The sequence below is a fragment of the Nematostella vectensis genome, chromosome 4 (genome assembly GCF_932526225.1).
Source record: "Nematostella vectensis chromosome 4, jaNemVect1.1, whole genome shotgun sequence".
In the NCBI taxonomy this organism is placed as follows: Eukaryota; Metazoa; Cnidaria; class Anthozoa; order Actiniaria; family Edwardsiidae; genus Nematostella; species Nematostella vectensis.
In genome coordinates this window covers 15,524,891-15,538,663 of record NC_064037.1, presented here as the reverse complement: position 1 = coordinate 15,538,663, position 13,773 = coordinate 15,524,891, and the positions used below count along the sequence as shown (strand labels likewise).

General features: G+C 39.2%; 1 protein-coding gene across 2 annotated transcripts; it reads right to left on the bottom strand.

Moving 5' to 3' along the window:
• Window positions 1-1,406: 1,406 nt before the first annotated feature.
• LOC116620211 lies at window positions 1,407-13,736 on the bottom strand. 2 transcript variants are annotated; one of them, XM_032385905.2, is made up of 10 exons: window positions 13,637-13,736; window positions 13,498-13,556; window positions 11,670-11,742; window positions 11,538-11,598; window positions 10,964-11,019; window positions 8,841-10,803; window positions 7,401-8,418; window positions 4,737-4,949; window positions 3,881-4,101; window positions 1,407-3,180 (listed from the first exon to the last, which is right to left on the bottom strand). In XM_032385905.2, exons 3-10 carry the CDS (start codon window positions 11,690-11,692, stop codon window positions 1,645-1,647), a joined length of 5,091 nt encoding a protein of 1,696 aa, XP_032241796.2. In that variant the 5' UTR covers window positions 11,693-11,742; window positions 13,498-13,556; window positions 13,637-13,736; the 3' UTR covers window positions 1,407-1,644. The 2 variants fall into 2 exon arrangements, with proteins under 2 accessions (XP_032241796.2, XP_048582841.1); XM_048726884.1 differs by lacking the exons at window positions 13,498-13,556; window positions 13,637-13,736 and adding an exon at window positions 12,301-12,430.
• Between the last annotated feature and the right edge of the window lie 37 nt (window positions 13,737-13,773).

The window sequence follows — 13,773 nt, the reverse complement described above, 5'->3', positions numbered from 1 at the left end:
GAGACCCAGTCAATATTTGAAAGATTTATCAGCTAGACTAGTTTACGAGTTACGTGGTCTTAGCGTTCGTGGAGTGGTCGCATCTATGAAGATGTTCCAATCGGTCATTTTTCGAAATAATGACTACATGAGCATCTCAGAAGCGCTGTTTTTTTTTTTGGCAAATTAGAATTGCCACAGGAAGACCAAGTGCAAAACGAAGCTGATAAATTGGCAATAATTGATATCAGTTCACTAAATGGCTATCAACTATTGCCAGCAATTGTTAATACTTACTCAATTTTTTCCCGTTATTGATCGATATCAATTATTATCAAAGGCCTTTGGCGCAATCTAGCTAGAAATTACTTATCGATTTATATCAATTAGAGTTTTGATTATCAACTGTTATCAATTTCTATCAATAAGACTCACCCTAATTTTGATAATCAATTGTCATCAATTTTGTAAATAATCATTTAGTAAATTGATCTCAATTATTATCAAATAATGCCATTTATAATTAACTTTATCAATTAGTTACAATTAGCTCGATTCATTCGGCACTCGTGCGCGCGGGAGTACAAAAATGGCGCATGATTGGCTTTCTTTAATTAAAGAAATTTCATTTAAGCAGTTTTTAGGGGTAAAAAAAACTCCTTATTAGCCTCGATGATAACGGTCAATATAACATGACGAAAGTTGCTCAAAATTTATACAAGATTGCAAGATCCGAGTTTGCTCGCACTTTATTATCCTGAACTTGTAGTTAACGCAAAATTCTTTTGCGACTAGACTATACTTATAAAATATAAGCAAGTTATACAAGGCGTAATATAGGCACATACCAACCTGAGATCCCCCTTTTTCGTTTACCCAAGCATAACCCAGTATCAGAAAGACAGACAAAACAGAAGTCGAACGATTCCAACGCTTCGGACTTTTCTTTCAGTCCTTCATTACGACGGCTACTAAAACCGTTACAAGGATAACGCGTGTATACACCTATTTGAATAGATGTTGTCAGTGCAAATGGCAAATGGCAGTTTTACGACCGAAAGTAACCATGCGTCTCGAAGAATATGGATAAATCAAAACAATTATCCATTAAAGGTTACCAATGCTTGGCTCTGACATTACTGGAATTTATTTAACACCTTAAATTTTACGAATAATTACTACCCATAAGCCAGGTACCATTTTCCATTCGCAATTTGCACGGACAACCTTTTGGGAAATAGGTGTACACGTTGGAATCTTTCGGCGAAACGTTGGAATATTTCAACTTCTGCTTTTTACATACATATTCTCCAGACATTGTATCCAATCGGAACTAGAGACTTCGCGGTTGAAGTTTTTCACTTTTCCACAACAGCATAACCCTTAATGCAATACTCGGGACTGGGTGATTTGTAACAACAACAATCTTTTACACGAACTCCCTTTTTATACACATATTTTTTGTGACTGGATACATTGGTATGATATAATGATACTTGAAAGCTGTATCTTGACAATCATGAATATTTATTTAAAAAACGTTATCTTAACCGAATAAGCACTTCAAAAACTCAACAAGTTGCCTATTTGGAAAGAACTTTGAGTATCTATCCCAACTTCTTAGAATGGCAAAATGTAACTATGTATATCTTCGAGGGATTATCTCTAAAGGAACATGTCTGTATTTTCCACTAGACTTGCGATGTTATCAGGATCCATCGCAGAGAACAAAACGCTGCTAAGATCCTCTTGGTTGCTACTTGGGAATGAATCATCACATGGAGCAAGTCCTGTTCCACTGTGGGGCATTAAAGGTCTGTCTTGGGTATAAGCGTTAGTGTTATAAGACATATAGGGTGTTGCATTGGAAGAGTACATGCACGAGTCCGGGCTTGCCATCTGATTGGTTACGCTAACGCTCAATGGGATTTGCCCTGTAGATAAGGGACCCTGCGCACAGGGGTGCCTTCCCTGTGTATGATTCCTGTTTGTTGTAAAAGAATACGAAGAGCTGCCAGGCCGTGATGAGCACTCAGTCATATGCTGAAAGGCCTGGTCGGGTAACCTAGTATTCAATGGGGAATATCCAACGGATGACGAACCTTGTGTGATAGTGCTGTATATTCTAGGCTCTGAACGTCTGATGATGTTGCTAGGGTCAAGAAGGTATGAATCAAGTGACGTCCCAGTCAAATTGTCTTGGGGGACCCTTTCTGGAACACTCCGATGATGGGTTTGTCTGCCATTAGATTCCTGGACGTTTTGGTTGCTGACTTCTGGATTCGCCGTACCAGGAATTCGTGAGCCTCTGGACCTAAGACCACTAGACACGCCTAGTTGTTCAAAAACACCTGGACTAGAACCCTCGGCGTCCTTGCACGAGTCTCCTGCTATATTATGGTCTATGGACAAAGCTTCTTTGCGGAGTTCCGCAAGGCCGTCTTCTTGGGCCGCTTGGAGGTTCTTCTTTTCAGCTCCTGCTGGTGACTTAGCACGCCTGCTGGTACGGGTTTGTTTTGTTTTCGGCTCATATTGCTTTGTCGGTTCACTAGTTCTCTTTCGTAAGGTTCTCTTTACGGTCTTATCTTCTTCAGGGGCATTTTGCTCCCTGCGTTTACTTCTGGTCTCTCTGCCGCCATTATCTGGTACTTCCGTTTCTTTGGATAAGTGGTCTTCGTCGATCGATGACTTTGGTATTCTTGGCGTTCTACTTGATGCTCCTTTAGACGATTCACTGGGTGGCATTTTGGATGATTCCTCTGAAACTCCATGACCCTTCACTTTCCCAGAATCTTTAGTAACAATCTTTCTACTATTGCATTTTCTGCTTCTTTTTATGGACATATCACTGCAAGATTTATCTGAGGATTCCACAACTGGGAAATCTTTTGTAACTTCCGTCTCTCTTCCCTTGGTTGTGGACTTAATCCTTTTGAAAGACGGATTACCACTTTGTTCCTTCGACTTTCTTTTATTACTAGATTTGCTCGATTCCTTCTTCGCTAGTTTCTCCTCTCGTCTCTTACGCGCTTCTTCCCGTTTCTGGCGTCTCTCCTCTTCTCTGCAGGGAAGGTGAAGCGTCAGGCAGATTTTCTGGTTGAATTTCCTCCCACATGTGTCGCACTTAAACGGTTTGTCTTCAGAGTGACTTATCTTGTGGACTCTCAGAGCGTCTGGTCTCTTGTATGATTTGTCGCACATCTGAAATAAATCGCACGAGATGATTTTATTACAACAAGGTCTTTTCGAAAAACACAGCTGAAAAGAAGTAGTTTGTGGTTTGAACAAGGTTAAAGAATGAAACTAAAATGCATCTTCAACAGCAGCAACCACCCCTCCATATTAAGGTCAGCTGGTCATATTCAGGTAAATTCTTTTTTACGAAGGCATTTGTACAAGATTACCAAGAAGGGGCAACACAGACCCATATTTGACACCGAAACACAGCTTCTTTATATTTTCTTTGCTTTCAAAGAAATACTTGATTATTTAATAGCGAGAGGAAAAAACCACCAAAAAATGCTCAGAACGGAGAACCGCACCAATTACTCATGGGAATCGAGGGCGGAACTCAGTAGCGAAAATAACAGCATTACAAAGCAACCAAACGACCAGTGTAGATAGAAGCCCTGGGCTCGACTAAGAAAACCCAATTCATAGAATTCATTTAAGAGCTCTAATCAGTCAAAGCTTTGCATTGCCTCGACTCAACGCTGGGAAACAAATTGTGTTGTGAAATAACCATCCGAAAACAAAGTCTTATACTTCAAACTACCCAATGAAGACGGATGCTCTCTCTCTCTCTCTCTTGGTATTTGCTAGCATAAATCAATGGCGAGTAGCAAGCGGTTAGTATAGAGCAGGGGGCGACCCTGGATAGTATAGGCAATCGTCAACTTACATCACACTTATAAGGTTTGTCAGTTTTGTGGACGAAGCCATGATTGCTAAGATCTTTCCACAGGACAAACCCCCTCCCGCACTCCTTGCATTTGTAGGGCTTATCTCCAGTATGAACAGCCTGGTGGGCCTGGAGCCGGTTAGAAGAGAAGAAACTCTTTTCGCAGAAGCCGCATTTATGGATTTTTTCTCTGTGAGTTCTTAGGTGGTTGCCGAGTGATTCTGGAGAAAAACAGAAAAAACAATTCGATAAGTTAACAATTAAAAAGAAGAAAATTGACATGGTATGTATCTATAACATTAAAACAATTCGTCAAGGATCCACAAGAAGAGTAACAGATAAAAACAACTCGTCAAGAATGTAAAGATAGATAACAGACAAAACCAACTCGTCAAGAATGCATAAGAGTATCAGATAAAAAAAAACTCGTCCAGAATCTCTAAAGAAGAGTAGCAGATAAAACCAACTCGTCGAGAACCCATTAGAGCAACAGATAAAATCAACTCGTCAAGCCTGCGGAAGAAAAGTAACAGATAGAACCAACTCGTCAAGAATCCAGAATCCAGAAGAGTAACAGACAATACCAACTCGTCAAGAATCCAGAAAAGAAACAGATACTGTATCACCAACTCGTCGGAGTGCCCAAAAGAAGCGGAGACACAGATTAACCAACTCTTCAAAAATCCAGAAGAGCCATAAAGCCAACTCGTCAAAAACCTATAAACGTACACAAGAACCCAACGGTGTTGTTCTACAGAGTAATTTTTGGCAGTTATCTTTTTCATAAGTGTATAGCATTTACTACGGATGCATGACTTGTAGAGCATGTCTCAATACAACCATCATAAATACATACTTTTAGACAAACGCTTCTTTCCGCAGTGCTCACAGATGAATTCTAGGACACTGTGCTCTCGGCCTTTGTGAACCTTGAGCGCATTTTCATTGCGACACATTTTTTGGCACACATCACATTTCACCGCCTGTGCCTGGTGGGTGAACAAATGACACCTCATATGGCGTTCTTCCGTAAACGTTCTGTCGCATTTTGGACATGATATGTCCCGCTCTGCAAGCAGATAAAAACACAATTATAAATTTGGAAGGGAGCACATAAGTTTGATAATGATATAGGAAGGGTGGTAAATCTTCTAGTAAAAAAGTCGATCATAACATTTTAGATTGTATGAATGTAGCTCACTTTCTTGTTGCTCGGTAGTTGCCATATACATTATTCATTGGCGTAAAATAGCGGATGTTTTGAAGTCTTATATAAAACGCAAATTTGGCAGTCGACTACCAGTTTTTGCATGCTCTAGGATCCAGCGTACTTTGCGGGCACTCCCAAAGGTCACTACTTCATAAGAGCCGCTGGAAAAGTTTATAACAATTTTGAGTTCCAAAACGCAGGGAGCTGCTTTGCTGCGATTGGGCCTTTTTAAGGTGCGGAAAAAAGGCCTCCTCACAGCACAGCAGTGTTTACTTGTAATCCTAATTCACGTCTCTGACAAATGCTTTGCCTTTTTGAAGGATCAAGTTGCTTTTTTGGTGCGATAAGAGAAACTCTGAAGCCAGAACAATTCATAGATCCGACATGTCAATCACGCGCGCACGAATAGCCAATCAGGAAAGAGATGGTGCAATAACAGCCATGTGGTCCCACAAATGTCCCACAAAAAGTCGGCAATCGACGCCGAAAAAGATTTTGAGATATTTTTCTGCGAATCTGGACAAGCAAATAACCATTTTCCGGTCAGCGTAGCTCAGTTAGCTCGTAGGTCAGTGCTAGGTGGTCAGTGCCCTGTTTTCTATGACCGGCCGCTTTTATTGTAGAGATGAGACTCAAATTGTAGAAAAACACGTAAAATTTAATACGAAGATACGAAAAAAAAGCAAAAAACCACTTACAAGAGCAATGTGTCATTCCTACCATTAAACTTGTGTTTGACACTACCTAGGTTAATTCAATTACATATAAGAATGAGACTATCGTTTGAATTTTTGCTGTAAATCTTGACGTTTGCCGATAAAACTTGTTGTAAGAAGTCAGACGTAAACAGCGAATTCGGCTTTCTCTTCTATTTTCCCCGCACTAAAATCACTGCAAGTCGACAAGAATAGCTTTGAAAACACATAGTACCTACCGAAGAGAGCACCGCTTTATTTAATCACTTCCAAGTTTTCGTATTTTGAGCTGGATTCGTGCCGTTTCCATTCAACAACCAAACTCGTAATCATCTTTTTCTATGCTTCTCTACAAGATTTTCACCAAGCTTGGACCACAAGACAAGTTTCCATTATGTTAGGTTTCTGTGTTTTATTTCCCAAGTCGCAGAAAAACGGCTATAAACCTCTGTATTTTAGATAAATCCGAGCAGGACTCACTGATCTCATCTCACTGATCTCATCTCATGTTGTGCAATTTGTGGGACTTTTCTGGGACATTTGGGTTGCACTTCCCTGGCTTCTATTTGCTACTTTCTGATTAGATATTCGTGCGCGCGATCGGATCTATGAATTGCCTTTGATACAGTCGTGTTAAGTGAGAAGAAGCGATGTTTTTGCTCAGCTACCGACAGTCTTCGGTAAAAGCCTGGTATTCCAAATCTTGCCATTTCTTTTCAAAGAAGCCCGCAAAATTGGCGACTGGAATGTTCCCGAAAAACCCTGTCGTTGTGGTCGTTTGCCGGCTTAAGCCGATCGTCCAACTGCAAGCAAAGAAGCTCCAAGCGCTTGGAGATCAGATCTATTTTGAGACGAATTTTTTGAGTTTGAATAAACTTACGAATGAAAATTAGCCTGCTGGAGAGTCGGGGTGCAGCATGAAAATAACGTAAACAAAGGTTAACGTGAACAAAGGCTAAGTTTTCACATTTTGTCTACGACAGCGTTTTTTCCCAAAAAGTTCAAACTAATCAAAAACAAGACAATTATTCAGTATGCACTTACCGAAAAGGAACATATTTCTGACGTTCTATTTTGGTATCTCGGAGAAAGAAACTGTATTTAATTCCGTCAGAATAATTTTGATTTCATCGGCTTTTTTAAATTGGCTTAAGCTTCCGACGTGTCACGCCCCCATAATTAGTCTTACTAGGAGTTTTTTCCAGCGGCTATTTTGCGGTAGTGAGTTTTGGGAGCGCCCGCAAAGTACGCTGGAGTTATGGGCAAATATACGAAAGAACATTTTAGCACACTAGCGGTGCACCGGGATTACCGCATCACGTCATATCCAATAATGCATGTTCACATTCAGAGGATATCTTATTTTAAATTTTTTGTTTCATAAGAAGCTATTTTGTTTCAAAGTTTTTGTATGCAAAGTATGGCTACTCCCGGCGGTTTAACGTTAAGTACGATTAAAAAACGTTCTACGAAAACATGTTTATAATTGTTAAGATGCTATCAAGTGTTTATAACATATTAGACAATAACCTAAACGACTCACTTTTACCCATCATTTTTCCCTTATATATTCTTATACTTGATCACATGAAATATTATACTTGGAATATCGCACCTTTCACCTCCTTCAGCTTCCCCTTCAACACCCAAACGGCCTTCTTAACGTGAAGCCTCAGGGCTTCCGTCTGGTCAAATGTCTTATCGCAGTGATCACAATAGTTCTCATTGGCACGGGGATCCTCTTTCGCAGGGTTTTGCTGCGGCTTATCAACACTTGATGCGTCAATCTGCACATTAGATTTAGTCTTATCATCCCCGTCTTGTCCTAGGATATTCGTATCTTTTTCTGTTACTTTTTGTCCATCATGTTTGGGGTCAGTTTGTTCTTGGTCTGGTTGGGGCTGTTCCGAATCGGGTTTGTCCCTTGATTTGGCCTGTACTTGATCCGGTTTGTCTTGTCTTTGATCCGGTTTGGTTTTTCCTTGATCCGGTTCGGTCTTTGCTTGATCTGGTTTGGCTTGTCCTTGATCCGGTTTGGTCCGTGCTTGATCCAGTTTGGTATTTTTATCATCCAGTGAGTGTCCTTGAACAGGTTTGACCATCTCTTGACCCAGTTTCTGACCAATTTTGCCCAGTTCCTGGTCGGAATTTTTTCGCGTTTCATTTGGCTTGTCCCGCTTTAGATCTGATATGCTTTCTTGTGGATCGGACCCTCGATTGTGATACTCTTGGTTGGCTTCATTCTGCTCCTGACCCGGTTTAACTGTTATCCGGGTTTCATTTAAGTTGGCTTCCTTATGATCTGGTGTAGCCTCCTTTTTATCCGTAGAGCTGTAATTGAGCTGCTCCTGAACTGGTTTGTCATGTTTTTGATGAGGTTTCTCCTGTTTTTGATCGAAATCGTTCTCGTCTTTAACTTGTTTGTCCTGTTCTTGGTCGTGTTTGTGCAGTTCTCGATCCGGTTTCTTCTGGTCTTCAACTGGTTTGTCCTGTTCCTGATCTGGTGTCTTCTGTACTTGATCTTCATCCCGTGTGTCCATGGTGGTAGTCCTTTCTTCAGTATTTCTATTTGCGTGTTTTCTTTCCACATGGAAGCGAAGGTGGACTTGCCAATAGAACTTCTTGTCACAGTGCTGGATAGCATACAGAAATAAAAAAACATTAATCAGACTTTGAAGGAGGCGATTATTCGAGGGAGGCCCTTGTTCGAGCGATTACGCCACAAAAGACAACTTTAGCAAACCCATTCCTTTAGGACAAACCTAAATCCAACTTACTTGCCCCAAAAACATCTATTATACAATATTCCCAAAATGCACTCCTATGTCTGCTCTTATACCTGCCAGTGAACATTCCTACAAACTGGTATAAGTAGAAAGACTACAGGCAAGCTGTAGAAAAACTAGATGGTCTGCGTAGGCGTGGTGTAGACAAGGTATGAATCAACACAAGGTTGAAAGGTATGTTAAACGCCTCCGTGAAACAGAGTGGTTGCTCTGACGTTTCGAGCGTTAGCCCTTCGCCGGAGCTTTTTGCAACAAACTGCATCTCTCACCTTGCATGGAATACTTCGTGTTGGAAGTGGCTTATCATCCTTCATGCCCAAAGATACCATCTGTTTACCTTGCTGCACCGCAGATACCCCCTGCCTAGGTATCACCAATGCCTGAGTTGGGACTATGAATTTTACAAATGAGGTCACCGAAGAAGCAGCTGTTGCACATGCTCCTGCAGTGGTGGATACACCTGACTCAGATGCAGACGGTGTTATTGTAATTGCAGTGCTTGTCCTGTTACCGTTCATAGTTCCTTTCTCGTTGTCTTTCAGAAAATGGATAGATGTTGTACCTTGCTTATTCAATATCTTTATTACTCTTGTCGCTTGTTCACTTATTGTTCCAGACTTAGATGTCTCTTCACCGTCAACTTTACTGTCACTGACCACTTTACTTCCCTGTCCAGCGACTCTTCCTTTTTCACTTAACATTGGTTCCTTGATAGCTAGCAAGACATGTTGTTCATTCAGTGTTTTAGTCTGGGATGTGTTCGCTGCGCTTTTTTCTTTTGTTTGTGACAATACAATATCACTCGCTTCCTTCAACTTTGAAACTACTTCAGGAGTCAACTGCAGAAGTACTCTTTCTGGGGATGATTCCGTTGATGATGCAGCTAGGGTAACCAACGCTTGGGGTACTGGCTGATACCATTCCGGAGCACACTTGTGACTTTTTAGCAAATGAACATTCCTATACCACTTAGTACACCGGCCACACTTAACAGGCTTCCGTTCCAAGTGAGGAGGAACTGTTCTGGTAATGTTTGGTGCAATTTTTGCTGGTGGAGTTGGCATGAGTGATAAACTAACCGCTTCCCGTAATGGTAGCGCCCTAGCAGCAGTTTCATCATCTAGTATACCGGCAGGAGCACCACCAGAATCAGGATGTTTTTTTGCGTGTTCTCCTGCACTCCCTTCAATACTAGATAGCCCAGCAGTCTGAGGGGTCCCTTCAGTTTCAACAATTCCATGGGCTTGATTGGATCCTTGTGTCTGAGTAATTCCAGCAAAACTAGTTACCTCTGTATTGCTGCTCACCGCTGAGGGTGTTGCCATACTACATCCTGAAACGGCCACTGGTCGCGCTATTGAATAATTTGTTCCAGTAATGTTGAATGGGGCCAATGCTAATGGAAGTGGTCTGAAAAGAGACGGAGTATATCTGCCAAATGGTGCAGACTTGCCCACTGAGAGCAATGCTTGCCGTATTGGTGTAGTCCTGGAAGACGACTCTTGAACTACTCTTCGAGCCGTGACCCTGCTTCCTAAATTGTGAACAGATGGGTCCATAAATTTGCTAAGTAATACAGTATTATTGGTCTTATGAATTTGACTTTGAGTTTTTGTGGACAAATTAACAGTTTTTTCTTTGCATGAAACAGCTGTAATTCTGCTTTCTGAATGTTGAAGAGCCGGCTCTACCAATTTGCGGAGTGTTAGAGTATCATCGCTCTCTTGAATTTTATTTTGAGTTTTTGTGGACAAATTAACGCTCTTCTCTTTCCACGAAACATTCCCTGTTAGTTGCTTGTTTACTTTAGTGCTAGTGGTAGAGATAGGCTTCTTGTTGGCTGTCAAACTCTTTGCTTGCTTCCTTAAACTGGCACTGTTAGACGAGAAATCAACAATCTTCTTCAATACTGAATGCTTTCCCTGCTGTAACTTCAACCTACTAGTGCTACTATTGGACAATGTAATTGTCTTTTTCTTCAGTATTGTTGAATACTTCGTCCTTTGTTTATTTATTGTAGTGATGTAATTAGACAAGTCGACATCTCTCCTTTTCCGTGATGAACGCTTTGTTTGTTTGTTTATTGAAGTGTTGGTAGTTAGGGTATGTTTTGAGAGGGTATCCAGAGTTGAGGTAGAACTGCCAGGAAGATCAACTGTGACAACATGGATGTTGGTGACATCGCATACACCTTGGTCATTTGTTAACTCGTCAATTATGCTAGTTGATACACTAGAAAGAAAAAAAAAACAAATCTGGACATACACAAGACATTAAACTCAGACTAAAACTAAATTAATACTATTTTAGGGTAGGGGTGTTAATACCTATTGATCAATTCTTAAAGACAGTTTATCAATGTTCCCATAGATTTCTTGTTATCAAAACAAACCTTGTAGAGCTCTCAGAAATTGGTTCACCACTTCTTCCTCCATCTTCTTCTTTATCCTGAAAAAATACAAAATAAAGGTTTAAGATTGATAAGGCAATAATAACATGGGTTTGATCAGATAAGTTTAAGATTGCATTGCAAATTTGATGTGCAAACATCCTACTGAGAGGGATACACAATTTTTCACACAATTGTAATAATAATAATAACAATAACAACAACAACAACAACATTAATAATAATAATAACTACAACGACAACTTCAACGACAAAATCATCAACAACAAAAATAACAATAATAATAATACTAGTCTATTTACCACTCAGCAGGTGAAGCTAAATTACAGTGATGGTCAGATATACAAACGCACACTAACAGAGCTAATTTTGGAAACGCACAGGCACAAAATTGTTCAGCCTGTTTGAGGTCCCTTGTAGCAAATCGCTATGTTGACAGCTTGATCTAAGATTATAGCCATGCCTTACAACTAGGGCATCTGATAATATACACTTTACAGGTGCTGTCAATTTTGCCTTTGAAATGAATGTTGACAAAAGGGTGCTTGAAACTTACAAATTCATCAAGAGGGCCTGTCCGCTCGGCAAGTTTGCTAATGATGGAAAGAAGCTTCCCCCTATGAACAATAAAATAACTGATGAAATCATGATTTTTTTTATCCATTTAGGTGCTATTAGCTGGCCTTACCCATGCTTTTCAGATCTTTCCATCGTCTTGGATGTTTTATGTGTCTGAAGTCATACGATGTACCTATATACATCTGCAAAATATGGAATGCTGACTGTTTCAACATATTCTTACATATACACAACCCATTTTTTCCATTGTTAACGTGCATTGTCTGTTCATCAACATTGCATGAAACATCCTTAGTGTGACTTGACCTTTAATAACAATGATTGATAATGCTCGAACATTCAATAGAGTTAACGGACAATCAATAACATAATTGGGTATTCATTCGAATGGAATGAACATTCTTTTGCATGCAATCGAAAATTCTATTACACGTTTGGACAATTAGTAGCGTTTATTGACAATCAGTTATAAAAAATAGAAAATTCATTAGTGTTATTAAAATAAACTACAATTAATAATATTTTTCAGACAATCATGTTCATCAATGTGGTTTGACAACCAATTATCCCATTTAAACAAACAACAAGGAAAAATAAAATTTCATTAGAGTTACTTTTTTTCTCTTTTCTTTAAACGAAGAGCTCCTAAAATTATGAGAATTATAGAACTATAAATTCTTTTTACCAAAAAAGAAGACAAGGGCTTATACTGTAAAAGCAAAAAAAATTCATATACTCACTCGATAGCTACAGAAAAAAAGAAACGTTTGTACGAGACATGCCGCCAAGAAACTGTATCCCCCTCGAACACAAGGAAGAGCTAGAAGAGGGGGAGAGCGTACCGCCAAGTCTGTGGTCAAAGTGGAAGAAATACCACAGTCACTTTATATCACGGGAGCAAAATGTGGGCAATGGTTTTGTTTTATGCAAACCTATATACCTTGCTGTGTTAATAGAGATCAATTTCAGGTATAAATTTCACTTCAAAAATCGAAAACAACACTAAAACTAATGATATTTTCTTCTCTTTTAATGTTTGTTTGAATCGAACAAATAATTGTCAAACCACATTCATGAATGTCACCTTGATGAACATGATTGTCTGAAAAGGCTTGTCGTTATTGTTAATAGCAATAATGAATTTTCTATTTCATATAACTGACTGTGGTTAAATGCTACTGATTGTCAAAACGTGCAATTGAATTTCCATTGTGCGCAAAAGAATGTACGTTTCAATTGAATTGAATGTCCAATTGCGTTATGTTTCTCCGTTGATTTTATTGAATGTACATAAATATTCAATCATTGTTATTGAAAAGTCGAGTCACGCTAAATGATGTTTCGTGCAATGTTGATGAACGTACAAGACATGTTATCAGTGTAACTTTTTGCATAAAAATGAATGTCCCTTTCCTGATAATGAACAGCAAAAGGTATAATGTTTTTGTATGAAAATGACTTGTCTACAAATAAAAATAACTAAGACTACTTAAAACTTGTTTATAAACAATTTGGTAAAAGTTCACAGAAAATCATTATTGTGCCACTATTTTTAATCAAACTCAAGAGTATCAATAACAAAAGAGGACAGTATTAAAAAAAACATAAATTACATTTCTATCTTAAACCAAGATCAATTTACCACAGTGTTTGCTTTAAAAATTCATATAATCTCTTATAATCTTGCATGTTTTCTTTTCTTTCCTTTTTTTTAACAAAAGAAAAAATCATGTCTCACTGAAGGCAACTTGGTCTTTAAACATAGGAGTTTGTAGTTTCGCTCCGAAACATCTTATTCACTAGAGACAGAAAAGATAATATTACGCTCACTTTGTTTGCAGCTGATAGCATATGCATTTGGCGTTTGTTGTTTTACTTGGAGATAAATGAGGTTAGATGAAGGAATTTCGAAATATTCGAAAATGAGTCGAACTTACACGTGAGGTCCCGAGGTGCGATCTTCTGCGACTTTATCGACAATCGAGTGCTTTTTCGCCTAAGGAGATGGATTATACAGCAAAATAATACTTATAAACACTATACGAATATAGATTGACTTGGTAAAACCTTTCTCACCTTCGATGTGAAGGTATTTTAGTAGATTTATAGCATGAAACACTCCAACATATCAAGTTATTGCTCTTTGGCTTCTAAACATTGGAGCTCAGGCCACTCTCGGACTAAGAGCACAGGATACCCACGTGAATGCTTAG